General features: G+C 35.3%; 2 protein-coding genes across 2 annotated transcripts in view; both read left to right on the top strand.

The window, feature by feature from the left end:
- The window catches only part of LOC127652629 (inactive phospholipase C-like protein 2), a 112,439-nt gene extending 109,151 nt beyond the window's left edge, over positions 1-3,288 (top strand). Inside the window, exon 6 of the mRNA XM_052138884.1 lies at positions 1,000-3,288. Coding sequence (XP_051994844.1) covers positions 1,000-1,194 — 195 coding nt within the window. The 3' untranslated portion in view covers positions 1,195-3,288. The remainder of the gene's footprint in view (positions 1-999) is intronic.
- A 12,386-nt stretch (positions 3,289-15,674) lies between these two features.
- Positions 15,675-22,723, top strand: part of LOC127652630 (potassium voltage-gated channel subfamily H member 4-like) — a 35,066-nt gene continuing 28,017 nt past the window's right edge. Inside the window, exon 1 of the mRNA XM_052138885.1 lies at positions 15,675-16,005. Coding sequence (XP_051994845.1) covers positions 15,930-16,005 — 76 coding nt within the window. The 5' untranslated portion in view covers positions 15,675-15,929. The remainder of the gene's footprint in view (positions 16,006-22,723) is intronic.

Below are 22,723 nucleotides of genomic sequence, written 5' to 3'. Positions count from 1 at the left end.
AAGAAAATAGTTGACATCGTTTCTGCTTCTGGGTTTTTAAAATTGCTCATTATTAAAATTGCTTTTATTTTATAAACTTGTTAGTTTTAAACACTGGCAAATTTAACTTAATGGATATATACAGGGATGACAAAAAACTAAATTAATCAAAAATGTGCTTTATTACTACATTTATTACTACAAGTAACTTTATTCAAGTTAAAAAAAAAATAAATAAAATCAATAGGATTTACGTAATATACTGTAGAATTTAGCTTTATTTTTTTGGTCACTGGCGGCCACCCCGTTTGGAGGCAGTGCCCCAGCATGGCCCCCCACTGAAAATGCTCTAGACACGCCCCTGGTCATGTGACTCAGTGCAGCAGAAGTTTAACCCTTAAATGACAGTCTATGGTATTGTGAACAGTATTCAGTCGGTTTAAATTAATTTAAATAATGTTTTGCTGATGGCGAAAACAAAATGCAGAGTCGCACGAGGTTAATGCCATATTAAAAATCATAACAGTTGTCAGCTAAGGGCGCTATTTTGCTGCTGTTGTTTTTGCTGTTCTACTGTTCCCTGTATGTCTCAATGCTATCTTTTGGAGGGCTGTTTTTAGGGGTTCGCGTGTAATTAAACTGCTCAGTCTCATTGAAGTATCGGAACGGCTAAAATTGCTTACATCACCTTCCATTGTGGCAGCTTACCCCATACAATGCCCTGCTTTTAGGCCATGTTGTCACAAAAGGTCAGTGTGTGTTTAATGAACTGTATCTTGTTTTTTCCCCAAGGCAATAACAGTGGAAATGTTCAATACCGTTTTAAGTTACTTGCATATACAGAAATTGACTTTGCAAAATAAACCTACCCTGAGAAATATTTCTTTGACTAAAAAGTGTGACAGCTAGCACTGGTCTCCCCTATAATTCTATTTGTAATGAAATTTTAAATGGTTAACTGTCTCTCTGTCTCCTCTCTCTCTCTCTCTCTCTCTCTCTCTCTCTCTCTCTCTCTCTCAGGGCCAGGCAGACCTGTTGAAGCATGCGAAAGGAGAGGCAATAGACACTTTGCGACAGATTCACTGTGCTGCTCACTCATGCGGCCTGGTCAAGAACGGAGCCTCTACGTCCCCTGCCTCACCTCTACTGCCGCCTCACGCACGACTCCTCCACACTATCCATGAGACTGAGACAGATAACACCATCCTTCACTGATAGAGAGTCAGATAGAGAGAGAACAAAACAAACAGCAACAAAGAAAGATGAAACAGCAAATATTCAATTTTCTCAGTTTTAGAACAAGATAGAGAAAACCGAGAGAGTCAGGTGGGTTGAGTCACTGAAGGACACACAGGAGACAGTTTAACTTTGCTTTGCTCTCTTCTCAGCTTTACCTGGCAGGCTCAGGTCTTAAAATGATATTCCCACTGAGGAGTCATGTCTCAAAAGATTTCACTAGCTTGCTCTCCTGTGACAGAGCTGCTGTAAAACAAAACAGCTGTGATTTGCATTAAGTGATCAGACCTCCTCTAGCCATGACTTCATTCAAATGTAAACCCCAATCTTGAGCAGTGTTTCTCAATTGGTTTTGCTTCAGGACCCAGATTTTACATTGGACATCAAGTACAGTCGTTATTGTACAAAAGTGTACAAAAATCAAGTATTAAAATATATATTAAAACTACTGCAAATTGCAAAGGTCCAACAATATATTTAACTATTATCATGACAGGCTGAATAGGAATATAATTTTTTTTAATGTGAAAACAAGCTGAATTGTGATTAACCATCCTAGCACATTGAACAAAGACTGGGCCAAATGTTGTATTATCATTAGCCATTTCATCATAGGACAGATTCATTTGTGGCAAAATACTATAGAACGTGATTGGACGCACATCCACAAAAGCCATGTCGGATATGAGATACATGCTCTGTAGGTCGTCACAATGCAAGTGAATGGGTATCAAAGCTTTGAAGCTCCAAAATGCACATAAAGGCAGCATAAATGTAATCTATAAGACTCCAGTGGTTAAATATAACCATGATAGATGTGGTTGAGAAACAGATCTATATTTAAGTCCTTTTTTTACCATAAATTCTTCTCCCTACCCAGGTGGTGATATGCACAAAGAATGCAAATTGGCAAAAACAAAAGAAGAAGAATGTGAAGTGAAAGTGAAAGTGGAGAGTTCTAACAAAAATATGATCATAGTGAAAATACAGAACTAGTTGTTTTAAACCAACATACAAAAGCTCTGCTAGAGAAAACACATATTTACACATTAGACTTTTGTCTACAAATTTTATCGTAACTGATATAGGCATTGTGACAACTTTACTATGGTCTCCACTGTATGTTTTGGTGTATTTCATTATTTTATTTTAGAATTGCGCTTTCTGTGCTTTCTGTGACCCTATCAGAACAGACCTGCACCCCACCCATTGATAACCACTGCTTTAGCAAATCAGTCATTTTCTGCAATTTAATATATTTTTGACCTTCCTTGATCCCAGATGACCCCAGATAGCCCAATAACTTTCACGAGGTGCATTGCTACTCCACTGAAAAGGAAGTCAGATATATCGAGCTTTCAAAGAAAGATTCTGAAGTAATCTAAACACTCATTTGATATCAGAACTGCAGATTGTGCTCTCTCACTCCAACCTCTGGCTTCTCCAAACATTGTTTGATTATTCTAAATTGGGTAACATTAGAACTGTCAGCTTAATACGTCTTGGTCCTAAAAGGGGCCTTTCTCTAGAGGTCTTGTGTGTGAGTATGTGTGTATATATACGGTATGTATGTGTGGTGCGTATATGGTGTATTTTGGACAAAAGAAAACATGTAACCTGTTTATAACTGGAAACTGGACATCTCCTGTTGAGACGGGCTCAACTGGGAAGACTAGAAACTCTGGGACAATTATTATCTCAGCACCACTGAGGATCAGACAAATAAATATTTCAATAATTAAGAATTAAAAAAAGTCAAGGACACTTTTTCATTTCATTAAGGACACTTTCACACCTGATAATACACCCTGTTCATGAATATTCTGAATTGTTATTACTGCTGTTACTATTGTGGGTAGGTGTTAATTGAATTTAAGGTCATTTTATATTTGCAGATAACAAAAAACAGGTGTCATTCTGTATCAGTCGTTCATTGGAAACCTCACAGGACAAGGAAAGATGAATGCTCTGGAGATGAGGGTGAAACATAGATTGGCTAAATAAATTATTGTCAAATGACATGTGATTGAGATTATATTAGTCATTTATAAAGTCCAAATGATGTTATATAAAAGCTGAATGACATCAGAAATGTCTCCTGGTCATTTTTGCCTTGAGTTTCCTGGTTATTTTGACAAAATAATGCTACAAATCATTGAGAATGTATCGAGTTAAGCAGTGTTTCCCAACCTTTTTTCTGCCACGGCACACTTTTTACAACTATAAAATTCTATGGCAGACCACTATCCCACATAGGCTAACCTTCTTCAGTGTTTTTCCTTTTCAAGAACTTGTCCATGTTTTCTGTCCATCTTAGTAGCATGTTTACTTGTAATGTTTGAAATTCGGCTATGCAAAATAAATAAACAAGTCACATAGGTAGGCTACGCTGTGTGAGGTCACAGGTGGCAAATGCGCTAAATGGGGAATGATAAAACAACAAATTTACTTCTTTTCTAATTTGAAGTTTTTTTTCTTGCAATGCCACAACAAATTACAGGGATGCAAACTCATGAGTGGCGAAAAAGGTAAGACAATCACTGGTCCATGAAAAATTCTTCTGGGGATATTTTTTTAAAGGATAAACTAACGCACCAATTCCATATATTTTACTTATTCAAGTTTACAATTGTGCAGAATTAGCTGCAAAATAAAGAGTATTTTGGCGAGGCTTGCTTCTGTTTCACAAATTTGTCCAATTTTATTAAATGATTAGTTCAGTGACCCATTCTGGAAATGTCACTAGGTGGTGACAAATGAGCACCTTATATGCTATGAGTGAGTCAGTGAATCATTTTGAGTCGTTCATGACCGAAATCTACCAAGAGACTTTATAGTGTTTAAGCATTAAAAGATCAAGGCAGATCTCAAGTCTTCCTTCAGTCTGAGCATTATTTTTCATCCAGTAATAGTGAGTTTCAATAATGTCCTTACCTTCTCCTTTATTAAAACTTGCAAGGCTTAAACTGCTGATCATGGCTTTTATCAGAAAAGACCACAATAATAGACAAATAATAATAATTTTGAGTTTCTGTAATGTTCTTTTGTCATTGTAAAGCGCATTTCACATGAGTTGAGTCGAGGCGGCAGCGCTCCATTCAACACCAGCATCAAGCGCCGCATTGACCTCCACATGACAAGAGTTGCAGAAAGCATCACAGAGGGGCAATTTTACGAGTTTGCCATGTAAAAAAGCGAGAGGTATGCACAATAAATATTGAAAACATGTATTTGGAAGAGAGAAAAAACTTGCAGTTGCTTTGATAGCAGAAAGTAATAAAAGGACTCGTTTATGTTTAGGTCTAAGCGTTTTCTTGGTGAATTTAAATTAGTTTAATTATTGGGGTCTCTGATATTCGTAAACGATAAGGTAATATTTAATAAAAAGAAATTGAGACATTCAATGTCTCCACAAATTTGGACAGTTTTTTAATATTTCTTGTTGCTTAGTACTCTCAAAGACATTATTGGTGAAGCAAACTCGTGTGTGTGTGTGAAAAACACTTTTGTGTAAAGTCACTTCATAGATTCAATGTATTCTGCAGTGCTGATGTGAGTCATGTGAAAGACCCTTAACACGTATAAATATCAGTCACTGTCGCACATTAATAATTGCTCTTCACAATCACAAATGTGACCGATTATGGTTTCAAAATGGCGAATTTCTCAAAAAGACGAGATTGCATCCCTGAAATTATAATTCTATTTTCCATGCATTTATTTATTTTGTGGAACTTTATAATTTCCAACGGCACAACTGGCAATATTTCACTAGTGTGCCACGGCACTGTGGTTGGGAAACACTGCTCTAAAGCAAATTTAACAAACCTTTTTTGCCTTATGTACCACCATAGCCCCATCATCAGTAAGGCTCAAGTATCACTTTATTGACACGAAAAACTTTTTTTTTTTTTTTTTTTGACTGAAACTGATTGCTTACTGAAGGTTGACTACAAAAATAATAATAATAATAATAATAATAATTTTATATTTTTGAAACCTCTAATATATATATATATATATATATATATATATATATATATATATATATATATATATATACAGGTGCTGGTCATATAATTAGAATATCATCAAAAAGTTAATTTATTTCAGTAATTCCATTCAAAAAGTAAAACTTGGATAATGTATACATTTATTCCACACAGACTGATATATTTCAAGTGTTCATTCCTTTTAATTTTGATGATTATAACTGACAACTAATGAAAACCTCAAAATCAGTGTCTCAGAAAATTAGAATATTGTGAAAAGGTTCAATATTGAAGACACCGGGTGCCACACTCTAATCAGCTAATTAACTCAAAACACCTGCAAAGGCCTTTAAATGGTCTCTCAGTCTAGTTCTGTTGGCTGCACAATCATGGGGAAGACTGCTGACTTGACAGCTGTCCAAAAGACGACCATTGACACCTTGCACAAGGAGGGCAAGACACAAAAGGTCATTGCTAAAGAGGCTAGCTGTTCACAGAGCTCTGTGTCCAAGCACATTAATAGAGAGGCGAAGGAAAGGAAAAGATGTGGTAGAAAAAAAGTGTACAAGCAATAGGGACAACTGCACCCTGGAGAGGATTGTGAAACAAAACCCATTCAAAAATGTGGGGGAGATTCACAAAGAGTGGACTGCAGCTGGAGTCAGTGCTTCAAGAACCACCACGCACAGACGTATGCAAGACATGGGTTTCAGCTGTCGCATTCCTTGTGTCAAGCCACTCTTGAACAAGACGCAGCATCAGAAGTGTCTCGCCTGGGCTAAAGACAAAAAGGACTGGACTGGAAATCAAGGTCCCAGAGTCAGAGGAAGAGAGGAGAGGCACAGAATCCACGTTGCTTGAAGTCCAGTGTAAAGTTTCCACCGTCACTGATGGTTTGGGGTGCCATGTCATCTGCTGGTGTTGGTCCACTGTGTTTTCTGAGGTCCAAGGTCAACGCAGCCGTCTACCAGGAAGTTTTAGAGCACTTCATGCTTCCTGCTGCTGACCAACTTTATGGAGATGCAGATTTCATTTTCCAACAGGACTTGGCACCTGCACACAGTGCCAAAGCTACCAGTACCTGGTTTAAGGACCATGGTATCCCTGTTCTTAATTGGCCAGAAAACTCACCTGACTATAACCCTATAGAAAATCTATGGGGTACTGTGAAGAGGAAGATGCGATACACCAGACCCAACAATACAGAAGAGCTGAAGGCCACTATCAGAGCAACCTGGGCTCTCATAACACCCGAGCAGTGCCACAGACTGATCGACTCCATGCCACGCCGCATTGCTGCAGTAATTCAGGCAAAAGGAGCCCCAACTAAGTATTGAGTGCTGTACATGCTCATACTTTTCATGTTCATAAATTTCAGTTGGCCAACATCTCTAAAAATCCTTTTTTTTTGTATTGGTCTTAAGTAATATTCTAATTTTCGGAGATACTGAATTTGGGATTTTCATTAGTTGTCAGTTTTAATCATCACAATTAAATGAAATAAACATTTTAAATATATCAGTCTGTGTGTAATGAATGAATATAATATCCAAGTTTCACTATTTGAATGGAATTACTGAAATAAATCAACTTTTTGATGATATTCTAATGATATGACCAGCATCTGTATATATATATATATATATATATATATATATATATATGTCCCTGTGATCTGCCTTGATAAATGCCGTTTGAACCAGGAAGTGGGGGCGGGACATGTCGGATGAGTTCTGTTTTTTTAAATAGCCAATAGGCTTTAGTTTACAGCCACAATCACATACCCCTTTCCACCATGCTGCTCATGGCACAGCTGCTTAATGGGGAAACTTGAGATGGGATCTCAGTACTGGCCAGCTTTTGCAGACTTATAAACCGAACCGAATCTAACTGACAACATTAATCCATAACCAACCCACAAATAGACAGAACATTTGCTTACGATGAGACTGGAGGCTGGAACTTCAATGCAGATGAATGAGAAACAAGCAAGTAAAATATCCTTGTTTTGAATCACAATACACTATGCATAAAGAAAAAAGAACCCTTGGCATATGAATACATCATTACTTCAAGAGCAAGAATTCATTGAGTATTTTAAAAGAGAGTGGGCATCCTTTATTGAATTAAACAATACACATGTCAAATAAGCGGCAACACTCTGGGAGACAGCAAAGGTAGTAATGAGAGGGAAGATAATATCATACTCCACATATAAACATAAGAAATAACAAGAACTAGAAAAAGACCTTGAAGACAAATGAAACTCTTACACCACAGTTACTCACAAAAACCCAATGAACAGACATTAACAGAGATAAACCGAATTAAGAAGCAACTCGAAGATATTACACAAAAAAAGTAGAATTTCAAAAACAATGCATACGATTCACACATTTTTAACACATCGACAAATCAGAAAAATATTTAGCTAACCTGCTTAAACGCAATAAGGAAAGAACACATACCTATAATTAAGAACTCTGAAAACAACATTGTCCAAACCTCACAAGAAAAAATCATAACCTTAATAATAACCTTTCAGATATTTTATGAAAGTCTGTATAGCTATGATAAAGAAGACAATGATAAATAAATTTACCAATATTTAAACATATCCTACCCAAACTAAATTAAACTCAGAATTAAGACTTAGAAAAGCCACTAACAAATGATGATTATACCCCCTAGAATTTTATAAACTATTTCTCCACAGTTCTTAAGCATGACAGCAGAAAATAAAAACAGTTCATCTATCCCACACCACATGAACACCACATTATTCTCTGTTCTACTTAAACTAAATAAGGATCCATCATTTATCCAAGTTATAGGCCGCTATCTCTTATTAACACAGACATAAAAATAATCAGCAAAGCTCTTGCTACATGTCTAGAAATGTAATCTCATGTGTCATTCACCTAGATAAAAAGGATTTATTAAAGGATGTCACTCATCAAATAATATACACCGCTTATTTAATATCATGAATATCAGTAAATCACAAAATACCAAAATTATTTTATCACTCGATGATGAAAACGTATTCGACAAAGTAAATTGGCCCTTTCTCTTGGTTTAGGAGAATCATTCATCCACTGGATCAGAAAATTATATTGTACACTAAAGGCTTCAGTTATTGCTAATGACATCATATCACCATCATTTCAGTTGCAATGAGGGACCAGACAATGATGCCCACTCTCTCTACTGCTTTTTACATTATTCATAGAGCCTTAGTAGCTGCCATAAGACAAAATAATAATATCACTGGCTTTATATTAAATAAGACCACCCATAAAATCTCATTGTATGCAGATGACATTCTACTATACTTACAAAACCCAGAAAGATCACTTACAGAAGCTATCAACCTCATTAATGATTTCTCTAAAATATCAGACTATACTATAAACTGGACCAAATCTACTATTCTACCAATAAATAAAACATTTCAGAACACAGAAATAAAGCATATTCCATTTAGCATAGGCAATATCAACTACCTAGGAATACACATCAGATTTATTTAATCTTAAATTCACTCCACTGCTAAAGACAATCGAAGACGACTTAAATTGCTGAATTAACCTACCACTCTCTCTCACAGGATGAATCGCTACAGTACAAATGTCTATATTACCAAAAATGTATTATTTGTTTATAATGATTCTGATACAATCCACTAAAAAACGGTTTCACACATTAAATAGCAAGATAAACACATTTTCCTGGAAAAATAAGAACCCTAGAATAGGTATCAGCACACTGCACAAAAGCAAAAACATGGGTGTATTAGGGGCACCCAACTTTCATTATTACCAACTAGCTGCATTATTACAGTATTATTGCAAATAGATAAATGGCAATCCTCTCCATAACCCATGGTTACAATTGGAACAGACTGAATGCAAAAAAAAGACCCTACCCTTCATTACTGATACAATTAAGTGTCATGATTTATACAATAACATTGTAACTCGCACAACATTACTTGGCTGGTGGAACGTGAATAAAATCACTCATAATCATTTAACACCACACTCGCTCGCTCCTATATGGCATAATCCTGATTTCATCATTGATAAATCTCCAATTGTTAATGAAAGGTGGAAAGCAACAGGAATCACACATTTACATCATCAATTTCATAACATTTCCAGAGCTGATTCAGAAAAATCTATGCAAATATCAATATTTTTTTCTATCTACAAATTAAAAGTGCCATCAAAACTAACATTGGCAACAATTACCCCAAACCACCACCACTCATTGAGAAAATAAATAAATCAGCCACTCAAAACAATTATTGGCCAAACAATACACTTTATTAATGTCTACAGACACAACATATTCAATACCAGTTAAACAATGGGAGAAAGACCTTAACATAACCACAGATATTAATTTCTGGAAACAAGTTTGCATAAACACATTTCATTTAAGCAGAAATACTAACTTACAACTAATCCAATATAAAAACATACATAGAACACATTTAACACATCACAAAATGTTTAAAATGGGAATAGTGGACTCTTTTTTGAGAAATTTGTGCACAGCAGTCTCAATGTCCAAGATGACTACTTTCATGCCTTCTGGACTTGCCCATCTGTTGCCAAATTTTGGATAGAAGTCACTGCTAAATTATCTGTTTATTTTAATTGTGAAATTCCTGCAATTCCATCATTATGTCTTTTAGGTGATAAGTCACAAATAACTCCCATACCGGAACACACAACTCCTATACTTCTGTCTCTAGCTATCGCAAAGAAAACTATTTTGATCAACTGGAAAAATAAAATCTCCATTACACAATGGCAACAATTATTAACAGACGGTATTAACATAGAAAAACAGGCTATGTTATATTCAAACACAAATTACACAAACTTAAAAACAATTTTGCTCCATTGCTTCTTTTCTAAACATCAACATACCTTGATTGGTGAATTAATGCCTTGCAATGATCACATATATTTCTTTTGATGTACATTTATAATGGAATATTGTCTGAATATGAATTTATATACAAATTATATAAAGCTTAGTAAATGTCAAAGCACTATTATATATTTATATTATAAATATGGGTGTGGCAACAGGTGATCGTACATGCTCCATCTCCCTCTCTCTCTCTCTCTCTCTCTCTCTCTCACACACACACACACACACACACACACACACACACACACACACACATGCACACACATCCTTGTTTATCCAGTAACTTATTAGAAACAGCACAAGCCATGATACTATTTCTGAAGTGACATTTTTGAATTACAAATGGAGGCTTGGACACATCATTTGGTTTGAACCAGCAATAGCAGAATCTTATCCACTTAAGAAAGTAGTTCTATGCACAAATGCGTTTTTATGATCGAACTCGGTTTTTCCTAATTTCTTTTAAATTTACTTGTTCATTGAACTGTTGTATATAAGCAATATCACACTCACATTCGTGCTACATGTCCCTAAATCAGCACTTATATTATATTTATTATATTATATAACTTTTTTTTCCCCAATGCCAATCATATTCCTTTTTTTGCTTCCAATTGTTGTCTTGTATTTCTCCATATGAATTATTCTATGCTTATAATTTATTTATCTGTATCTACATCTAATTTACAAATATATCAGTCTCTTTAACTAATTTTCCACCTATTCTTCTATCGCTGTTATTTTTGCTACCATAATTTTTCTAATCATCATATTTTATTATTACTATTACTTTTTATCTAATTATCCTGCTTTGTTTTATTTATTTATTTAGTTTTATTTTATTTAATCTTTTTTCCCCCTTATTTCTTTTGCTAGAGAGAGAAAAAATCACAAGACCACATTGCCAACAGATCTGCCGACCAAGAACACACCGGCTGAGATAACCTCATACCTCAGTAGGCTATCACCACTGATGGATCCCCACAATAATCTTAGCACCTAAGGCAGAGACGCGACCAGGCAATGCAGAAGTGTTCTGGAAGGGCCTGCCATAGTGCCATAATTCAAAGCGAAGACATTTCACTGGAACGTGCATGTACAGCAGCAAGTCTGTCTCACCAGTTAACCGTCACTCAAAAACAGCACAGAATCATACTGGGCGGATCTCTCTCTCTCTCTCTCTCTCTCTCTCTCTCTCTCTCTCTGTGTTTTTTTTTATTATTATTTATTTTTAACCATAAGATCTTTAGTCTCTATGGGATCATTGTGTGCTATGTTTTTGATCTATTAATTAATATTTGTTTTAAATCTTGCAAATGTACACCGATCAGCCACAACATTAAACCCACTTGCCTAATATTGTACTGGTCCCACTCGTGCCGCCAAAACAGCAAAAGCAAGCAAAATTATTTGAAAGGTGATTTGAAAATTTCAGCCAAAACTTCTTATCGTTATTTAATCCTTTTTTTTTTCTTTTCTTGTTTTGCCAGAACGCATCTCTCTCTTTACATCAGTAAGTTCAGCTGCTGCTCCTCGTGGCGCCATTGGCGCACCTGGCGAGGGACGCTGAAGGCGTTGCCACCTGCTGCACGCGCGGCGCGAAATCATGCAGTCTGTACAAACTGCTGTACAGCGCGGGACGTTGGAACGATATTTTCATCGTGGGCCACATCAGACGATTAAATAACGCCGCCGCCAGGATTCTCACACTTGCCAAACGCAATGTGGACGAGTGACGCTTCCAAGACCGCCTGCAACAACTCCTGCAAGGTTCCAAAAATCAAGCCGCGGGAATCCTGACTATGCGAAAGAGATTCGAGAACAACGGACACTGGCCGGTTGTGTACGCGGGAGGAACCGTAAGCGCGCCTGTGAGTATTGGCCTCGAGTGTCTGCTGATGCCCATTGTACCTGCGGACACGGTGGAAGTGGACGCCTGTCAAAAACGAAAGTGTCGCGTTTTAAAACCACAATTACCTGCCTCAGTAGGTTTTGTGATATTTCCACCAGAAAAGTATCCGTTCTCTTATTAATAAAAGGACACGACTAAATGTTAATAATGGGCATTTTATTGTAGCCTATTCTTAAGCAGGGCAGAAGCTTAATAAAGCTTTATAAAACGAGTTTTGTGTAGTGTGTTTTATGGTCAGCAGATGGCAGGCGATGTAAAATAATATTGGCTTGACAATAATGTTTCTAAACAAGTTCTTTGAGTCGGGATATTTATAAAAACAGACGGCAGTCAAAAGGGGCGTAGCGTTCATTATAAAATATGGGGAGACCGGGGCTTTTTACCCCAGTGAATATTTCTCAGTGCAGGTTTTTTCTCCACAAGCGATTTAATATGTCCACCTTTTTACAGTTCATTTAACACTCTCATTATATTTTTTATAAAACAACCTTATAGTGGGGCACATTGTCACACTGTATAGCAGTGGTTCACAAGTTCCCAACCCTGTTCCTGCAGGTCCCCCAACACATTTTGGAAATCTCCCTAATCAAACACAACTGATTGAACTCATTAGCTCATTAGTAGAGACTCTACAACCTGAATTAGGTGTTTCAGAAAAGGGAAAATGTGCAGTGTTGGGCAGGGGAACTTTAAGTTTCCTCTGGGGGGGCTGCGCATTGACCAAGCACTACACAGACATCTTTAACGGTTGCGCATTATCACCATGTCAACAACGGTGTCTCCTGCTGATAGCTTTTAAACGTGGTCCTCCAACGAACATGGATAGGAGAAAATGGGCCCCATGGCTGCGAGCTGGGCCCTATGGAAGTGGTAGGCCACTGGGCTTCAACCCTTATAAGCCCATACGTTAAGGTACCCCTGGTGTTGGGTGGCCTCCACGAACAAGGTAGAGAACCATTGCTGTATAGGAATCACAAAGGTAATCTGCTGTTTAGAAAACTTATGAAGAATAGAAGAATATCTGAAGTAAACTAAAAACAGAATTTTGCAAAACCATTGTTGGTATAATCCAATTACAAAGTAATTAGTTACTGTAATCTAATTACTTTGAAATCCAAGAGTAGTGCAATGCATTACATTTTTAATTATTGTAATCAGATTACAGTTACTGACTTTCAAATAATTTAATTACGATTAAGTACATTATAGGGTTTTGCTTATTTCTAATATATTATTTATGTAGAATAGATTGATTATGGCCCCCTAATGAGGTGTTGTGAAGGAGAAATGTGAGATGCTGAGTGTAACAATGAACAAAAAACAAATCTAGACATTATTTTGAATTTAATTAGTTGAAAAGTGTTTTAATAAGTAACTTGATAGTAATTAGTAATGTGGTTATTTTTCCAATAAAGTAATAATTAAGTAATCTGATTACAATTTTAGAAGAAAAAAATTTGTCATTTGTAGTGGATTACTATTTTAAAGTAACTTACCCAAAATTGTATCTGACATAGCTGTATTTAAAATTAATTATTGGCTATGTTATGGCAACATTTTGTTAAACATTTATGAAACTCAATTAATGAAACTAATAAAAATGGTAACACTTTACAATCAGGTTAAATTTGTTAACATTAGTAACCATTGTGGTCACACTTTGTATTAGGTGGCCTACTTTGTACTAACATAAAATACATACAAGACTATGTATTTTCTGCATAACTACAAAATTCCCACATTTGCTGCTGCTGAGGTACAGGTAGGTTTAGGAGTAAAGGTAGGGTTAGGATTAGAATTAGGGGTTAGAGTTAGGTTTCGGGGTAAGATTTGGGTTAGGGTTAGGGGTAAAGTTAACAGTGTAACTACAAATGTAATTAAATGCAAGTAATTTAAATATAATTACAAGGCAATAACATGTATGTATATAATAAGTACATTGTATCAGATGGTTAAGTACATAGTAGTTAAGGTCACCTATAGTAGGTCAACAACTGTTTATGTTAGTTCATAATGCTTTAACTAATGTTGATAAATGTTTTTAATTCAATGTTGTATATGTTGAAATTAGCATTATAAGTGCTGGAAAAAGATCTGTTCATTGTAACTTCATGTTAACTAAGATAATGAACTAATATTAACGAATACAACCTTATTGTAATTTGTTACTAGATATATAAACCCATTATTTTTGCCGATATAATTGTAATTAATGCATTTTTTTTTATTTAACACATTCAAAACAAGTGACAGCTTGCACCAACCTGACAGGCTTTTGGGAAGATGATCACAGCTTTTGAAAGAGCCTTAGTGTCTCCACCACCACTGCCTTTGAAAACAACACATTTTCAAATTGTTCCTACACCCCTGTTAGTAAGCACTGATGCAGAGCTGTATCCTTTCAGATTTTACCTTTATAGAAATTCCAGTGTGTGTACAGTGCGAGCTGTGCAAGAGTGATAGGTTGCCTTTGTCTGGTAATATAGGAAAATGTCTGCTCAGCACAGATGGCTGGTCTGCTCTCCCTTTCACACCATATCTCTCTCTCTCCTAATTCTTGTGATTTTTGTAATGTCTCTGTTCCTTTAAACCCAATTCAACCCTTAAAGTCTCTTTATTTGTGTTTTTTCATAGTACTGCTCCCATTACAGCTTCTATAACTGTCTCTCAGGGTCACAAGAGAGATCAGCTTGTGCTACATTGATTTGGTTATACAGTATGCACAAAAGTTTTTCTACAGGCTTGATTATTATAACATAAACAAATATACTGAATAATTGCATCCACCAGCCACAATCAGGGCTTCACTGTAAGAGTAAATACTAATTATCAAAGGATTGGGACTGATTATGCTCTATTTAACCAGAATACAATACAAAGTTATTTGATAGATAGATAGATAGATAGATAGATAGATAGATAGATAGATAGATAGATAGATAGATAGATAGATAGATAGATAGATAGGTAGGTAGGTAGATAGATAGATAGATAGATAGATAGATAGATAGATAGATAGATAGATAGATAGATAGATAGATAGATAGATAGATAGATAGATAGATAGATAGATAATTTGCTCTTTTAAAGTTTTAATTGTTACTCTGCTGTGCTTCTATGTTTAGATAGAGAGTGAGAGAGGCATATAGAGGAAGAGCGAGCATGCAAAGGGAACAGAGAGAAAGAGGGAGGGACAAAGGAGTGAAGTGATTGCACTGAGTGGAGAGGAGATGCAGTAGAGATTGTGCACCTGCTTCAGAGAGAGGACACAAGAGATGAAAAGGAAGAGAAGGATGAAAAGCATTATTTGACCACATATAAGAACAACCCAACTAATAGGAATTGAAAAGTAAAGAGTGAAGTGTGGAAAATCTTTAAGAAGATTGAGAGGAGGTATTGAAGAGAAAAGGATGGAACGCAAACAAATGAAAGAGATGAAGCCTGTTTATTGAATTGACGTTAAGAGATATAGGGCAGAAAAATCCAGTTCTTTCACTGAAGGAAGTGCAGAACGGCTGTACCAGTGCCTGCATTCAGGGCAGGGTGAGATCATGAAGTGAATGGCTTTAGAAAGTGAACACAATATCACAGCCAATGATAAATGCAGAGGTCTTTACAGTGGAGATATGGAAGATTTAAGTAAATTGAGTGGATGGTGACTGCTCTACTACTGCAGAAGGCACTCTGCTGAACTGATACAGTCCTTTACAAGCAGCGATTCTCACCTCATCTAAGCCAGCAACCGACACAGCTCGAACCTCAAACAGAATCACCTCTCCTCTCTCTCTTGCTCTCCATTTTGTCTCTTGTTCTCGTTTTTAAATTTTTTTTTGTATGTGATGGATATCTGAGGATTAATCAACATGCCGGTGATGAAAGGGCTTCTGGCCCCTCAGAACACCTTTCTTGACACCATTGCCAAGTTTTTTGATGGCACACGTGAGTATTTTCTCTTTCTGGAATTTCTGTCTAAGATTTCACCCTCGCTCTGAAACTCTCTGGTTACTGCAGATGAGATGGCTTGTTCTGCAGCTTCTTAAAGTTAAAAATATACTTTTTACAGATTTGTATGTGCATAAGAGAACGTGAGAGGATAAATCAGGACAACTGTACATCTATCTATCCATCCATCCATCCATCCATTGTCTCTTCCAATTAATAAAAAGATGAAGTGAATAACAGTGACTGAAGGCTTTGACTGGCCTTCCTGGGCAGATTTTACCTGATGTGGTGAAAACAAAACAACAACAAAAATGTTTTCATATTTTTACCTTTGTTCAGGGTTAATATTATCTGTTTAAGTCCTTTGTTGAAATGGAAATTCAGCATCCTGAATTTTGGACACATTTTTATAAATAAGAACAACATATCAATATCCATAGATTTTTAAAAGTATAACCATTTACAGAGCATTATTTTGTTTATTAAATGATCTGTTCTAACTATACAATGCTGCTACTTCACCATCAGTTCCACTTCATGAAGCAACTACTGTAACTTGATCCAGAGATGTTGATGTACAATTAATGGGTGGTTGTCTTGTTGATTTTGTGTCAGTAGGTCAGATTTAGGTTGTAGAGGTGTTTATATCATCTTGAGAAATTGAAAATCTTTGAATATCTATCTTTAAATCTGCCTACTGTTTACTCAAATTAAATTAACACGATTCTTGAACATTTTGTTACAACTTGATTTCACTGCATTCAATCCATTTAAATGTATAAAATGGAAGTTTACTTACTCCATTTGAGTTGGGACTACATGAATACTTTTGTGGTGTTAATGTAGCATTGATGAAACTGGGCAGTGGATTTCCATTTTCATTCCCAATCGATAGTGAGGGTAAATGTTCAAATTAAGTGCTGTTTTATGTGTTTTTGTGCAAGATGAATATAAAAGGGGATACTTGTTAGTTTTTAATGTTATGTTATGTTGAGATTTAGAAGAGTTTCTGTTATGTTGGAGTTTTGGGGGTTACCATTATGGTAAAGATTGGAGTTTCAGATAACGACGAGGACAGGTAAATGTCTGACAGTAATTTTCTTGCTTCCAACCACCATGCATTTACTGTGCTAACATTCACTTTGACTAGTTAGTACATAAATATATAAAAGAGATATATTTATTTGAGTTACATTGACAAGTCTAATTTTGTTGGGTTTACCCAACTCAACTAGGTGCTTTTTCCACAAAGTGTTTGTGTTGAGATTACATAGTAATTTTAAATTAAGAAAATGAATTTTAAACATGTGGAACCACTGTCCACGATTGAATCAAGTTCAGCCATAGAGCTATCTTTTGAGTGTATTTGAACATTCTGGAACTAGTCGAGACCTTTTGCTGTCTGCATAAATCATGGTTGGGCTGTTGCTTTGAGTGTTTGTTTGTGTGTCTATATTTGTACAATTTAGAGCAGAGCTACTTGTAAAAACCCTGAAGTGTTGTTCAGCAAGAACACTGCTCAGTGTTCAGCAGTGTGGGAGATTTACTTTACAATTCTGTGAAAACAAAAGATGGAGGGCAGTAGATGATGGGATTGTTTTGTATAAGTGTTCCTCTCTCTCCCTCCCTCTTTACCTCCATGATATCTTTTGAGAGAACTCAAAGAGGACTAAAACTGTAAAAGCGGGGGCGACTAAACTGTGAGTGTGTATGTGATAGTGTGTGCTGAAGTTTTCATCCTGTGATTTTTGCTATATCTGTTCTGAGCTAACAGGTTCAATGGTGTTAGTCAGAGGGTTATAGGCAAGAAGAGACTGATCCATCAATACAGGTTATTGGATTAGTCAGGTGATACTTTCATCATTTACACAGAATGTTAGCCTCAGTCACCATTCACTTTTATTGTATAGCAAAAAAGTGAAAGGAAAGTCAATGGTGACCGAGGCTAACAATCTGCCTTTTGTGTTTCCCAGAAAAAAAGGAACATCACAATGGGTTTGGAGCAACATGAGGATGAGATAATGATGACATCATTTTTATTTTTGGGAGAAATATCCCTTTAACTTGAGGCACAATTTTACTTTCTAGCTGACAGTCACTAACAAATGCTCACACCCTTCCAGTCAGCCCGGATATCGGATATTACGTTGAAGCATCTGATGTCGGTATACTGCCTAGTTAGACTGTGTGGAGTCTCTAAATGAGCTCTCTGGAGAGCTTGCCAGAAAGAGAGCATCCAAAAGGTGGCGCTATGTTTCACAAAAAGTTTAACACTTTCAATTCTCCCAATACATAAGTCACGTGGTATCGTTTGATATATTAGAATCTGAACTTTTCAGATATAACCATCACTTCTGCAGTTATGTTACATAAAATAACAAAATAAGGCCTGAAAACATTTGTGTCGCAAATCATCGCCACCTAGAGGCCTTGTGGTCGAAATATAATACCAATATAAAAGTCTTATCAATATTTTCCATGTATATTTTGTTTTTGATGTCAACTTTCCTTCCAATCAAACTCTATAATATTTTGGAGAAAATGAATCTGTCCCTTGGTAAAATTGCCAATAATATTAATATTTGGCCAAGTGACTGTTCCATGTGTTCCATATCTATGTGTAAATAAAAATTCTGCTGTTGTTTATGCATTTAGAAAATTGTCAGTTTTTACAGTTTTTCTCAATCGCTTTGGCTCATTTGTCTCTAATCTGTAAATGCAATTGTCACAACTGTTTTGTGGGACATCGCAACTCTATTGTATGTCTGCAAAACTCACCCAAAATATTTAAATCATCACTTTTACACATTTCTGGCATGTTAAGTTTTATATTGTGAACAGAAAATTGCCACAAAATGGCATCCATGCAAAAAAAAAAAAAAAAAAGAAAAAGAAATGCAACAAGGAAACAAATCTGAGGTAGTTCTATAAAAAACAATAAATTGTACATCCTCACAGAACGTAACACTACGAGTTCCCATCTTCTTGTCTGGCCAGAGATTTAGCAGAAATCACAAACATTCCATGTAGATATTTATGGAATATACATGTCTGATAGATTTTGATAATTGAAGGGATCATTTTGCATGTGATGGCTCACACGATGAAAGAATGTTTAGAAGTGGTGAAGATTATGACAATTTCACTGAGAATTAACTCATCACCATTTAATAATTGTGCACATTGTTTGGCCAAATTGGTTCATGGTGTGCCTACAGAGGTTCTTTGGAACGTGGAAGAGAAAATGTCTCACTGTGTAAAAATTCTTTAACAAAAGCAATGTCCATAACTCACTCCACAGCTAATCAGACCAATCATATGAAAAAAAATTCACATATTGAAATATCATGCTGACAATGTGCTCTGTCACTTTTAAGAACAATGTCACTATGTGCACGTGTTACTGAGAGACAAGACGATAAATAAGTTTATGTCTCGGTTTCATCACCTCTCTCTCAATCAATCAACAGCATTTGTAGCATAATACTGATATTATATTTCGACTCATCCCTCCCTTTTTTTTAAAAAAAAAAAAGAAAAAATCTGGGTTACAGTGAGGCACTTACAATGGAAGTGAATGGGTGGCAATTTCTAGTTTTTTGTATTTGTTTGTGCTAAAATACTCACTGTTTAAAAAATTTCGCCTGAAGACATGAACCATATGTGTGTTAACATGATTTTGGTGTAATAAAATCACATACTAACCTTTTCTGTGTAAAGTTATAGCCAATTTTACAACTTCGTTGTTCTGAAGAAGTAATATCAACAAAACATAAAATCCTAAAATGACTGTAAAAATGATTATTTAAACAACTTTACAGTTCAAATTATTCATTATTTGGTTTTACACTGAAAACATGACTAGTAAGATTTTCTTAATTTTTATTTTGCAAGTTTTTTCACATGGTTTTTCCAAGTAAACTTAAATAGTATTAAATTAAGTAAAATCTACTTAACTTCATGACATAATACTGAATACAGTGAGTGAGCAAATTAACATTTCAGTTAAATTTTACAGCAACTTTTACTTACAAATCTGATGTATATGGTACTTACTAAATAAATAAAAAACATTATATATAAAAATTTAACATTTATACTTTCCTTGTAAACATGTCTAATCATGTACCACATTAAATATGGAAGCCTTCCATATGGAAGCTTACTGTGTGTTATATAGTCTATTAAACACGTCACTGTGCATTACAGGCAATAGCAACAAGATACATAGTTGCGCACGCAGAACTCAACATTTGGTGTACAAAACAAGATGATGGTAAAAATTAACAGATAATTTTTTTGATCATGGACGCTTAATTTAGAAAATGAACTTCAGACTTCACAAAACAAAAAGTTTCCAAATGTAACAACAAAATCAGCAATAAAAATGGCGCAAATAAACTACAAACAGTGAATCATGCAAGCTCATTAATTATTCAAGCCCGGTGCATGCTGGGATTTCAATTAGTATTTCATTTAGCAGTAATAAGAACTCAAATTGGCAAATAAATATGAAGAGGTTTTCTACTTTAGGATTGATACATGATGATGCATTGTAAAAATAAAAAAACAATCATAAATAATATTTAGGTATAAGCTAGAGTATTAATTTTACATGCTTGAATTGAGGTAGAATTCACTTAATTTTTTCAAGTTCACACTTAAACTAACTTCTTCAATGTACTTAATCTTTTCTGCTATATTTACTTCACAACATAATCATTTTTTTTTTTTTTTTTTGGGGTGTACTAAGAACGTCTAGCTTTTTTCCAGACCAACATGCCAAATTAACGTGTGATCATGTTGCTCCAAATAAGTTCCATATCACAAATGACTTTATAAGTCTGTGGGCATGTTTTCAATCACGATAAAATGCATGAAGGCATGCTTGACTTCATGGTGAGTGTCACATTTTCAAAAAGACAAGATTTCAGGAATTTGCATTCCTAATGTAAATCAAATGTAAATAAAATACATTTTTCTCATTCTCAAAAGGTACTGTATGGGTGAATGTACAGTATGTTTGCCACATTTTCACATAGCTTTGAGACCTCTTCAAGAGTCACCTAATCTTATATATTTACAGTAGGTATATGTACTGTGGCAGTATTACCGCGGTTTGAACTTAATTCTGTTTTTGTGTAGCATCTCCAGTTGTTATTAGCTTTCACTTGGCAATTAAGGCACTCAAGCCCTTAAGCAAGCACCATACAGTAGTTTCAGTATTGTATATTCCTATTTTGGTAATGTGATTTGTGCAGTGTACTGCATAGAGAATAAATGTAAGTGAAATGTCACACTAAGTTTTCTGAAAAGCCAATTTCTTAGTGCGTGCGGTGTCTGTGTGTATTTTTCTTCAGATTGCATTGATATGAACCTCTATTTTCGCAGTGCCTAATAAAAACAAACTGTAGTCACAGTTTCCTGGTAACCTCAGCAACTGAAATAAGCACATTGGCATATGTTTTTTTTTTTCTTTAATGTATTTCCATAGCAACTGGATACCAAGAACATCTTGTGTTAATACTGCAGTGCATAATGATTGTTTTCATAGCTGTCAGTTATACAGTATCATCTCAGTCTTAGAAAGCTGAAACTATCAAAAGAGTAGACTTCTATTAGACTTCTATTTACAGTAACAGTGAGTATTTAAATGCAATAAATGGGAAAGCCTGTATGCAAAGAAACAGTTCATATCTTTACCAAATAATTTTAGTAGCTTTATATCAATTCTGTGCAGTGGGACATAATGATCGTAGCTTTCAGTTACACAGTATCATCTCACAATCTTAGAAAGCTGGAAGTGCTAAAACTGTTGTTTTTTTACATTAACACTATTTCAAGCATTCAAGTATTTGAATGCTATGAATGAGAAAGCCTGTACGCAAACAAACAGTATGTGCACATCTTTTCAACTGAACTAGTGTTAGTAGCTTTATTTTTAACTCTCTTGCTGCATTTAAAATAAATATGAATGCAGTGGCATTTTCAATTGTTCAAATGTTCAAACTGTGTTAATACTTTTGTGTTTGATTTTTCTGTCTCCAGTTTAAAACCTGTTGCACTTCTTGACAACTGCGTTCCACAAACACCATCAATACCATGAAATAAATACGTTACTGTACAGTATGTACATCCATGTATTGTGCTTCTAAATCCAATATATGTTAACTAAATGTCAATTTATTAAACTGTGAGAGCTGCCAAAGAACAAAAATATACCCTATAAAATGATTCGAACAAATTCTGAGCAAATCTCATGCACGAGTTGAATCCTGAATTGTTTTAGTCTGATGTCTGAATAGTGAGTGCTACAACTGGTTCTGTCCAGTATTTAAAAACACATATTTCTGGATCATATTATGGCATGCTTTTGTTTTGACTTCTAGAGAAGTGTAACACGCAGCATTCTTTCTATCTTATCAGATAACAGAGAGATTTCAACCTGTGATAATTGTAAACACTAAAAATGGGCAGACAAGAGCAAAGTCTAACTGGCAGTCTTGCCAACAATTTTGTATGTCAACTGTAACAGAATAATTTTACATCTATTAGATTATTATATCAACTAATATTATGAACAGATGAGGCAAAATCCTCTCAAGTACCTTATATGTACTGTAAATGTCTACCTTGGGTAATATGAAATCTGATCTACTTAAATAGTATTATTTGCTTATTTGGAAACATGAATTGCTTCATTCTCTTGTACACT

Source organism: Xyrauchen texanus, chromosome 12 (assembly GCF_025860055.1).
Source record: "Xyrauchen texanus isolate HMW12.3.18 chromosome 12, RBS_HiC_50CHRs, whole genome shotgun sequence".
Classification (NCBI taxonomy): Eukaryota; Metazoa; Chordata; class Actinopteri; order Cypriniformes; family Catostomidae; genus Xyrauchen; species Xyrauchen texanus.
Note: the sequence above shows the minus strand (reverse complement) of the source record. Positions and strands in the feature narration are given on the sequence as shown.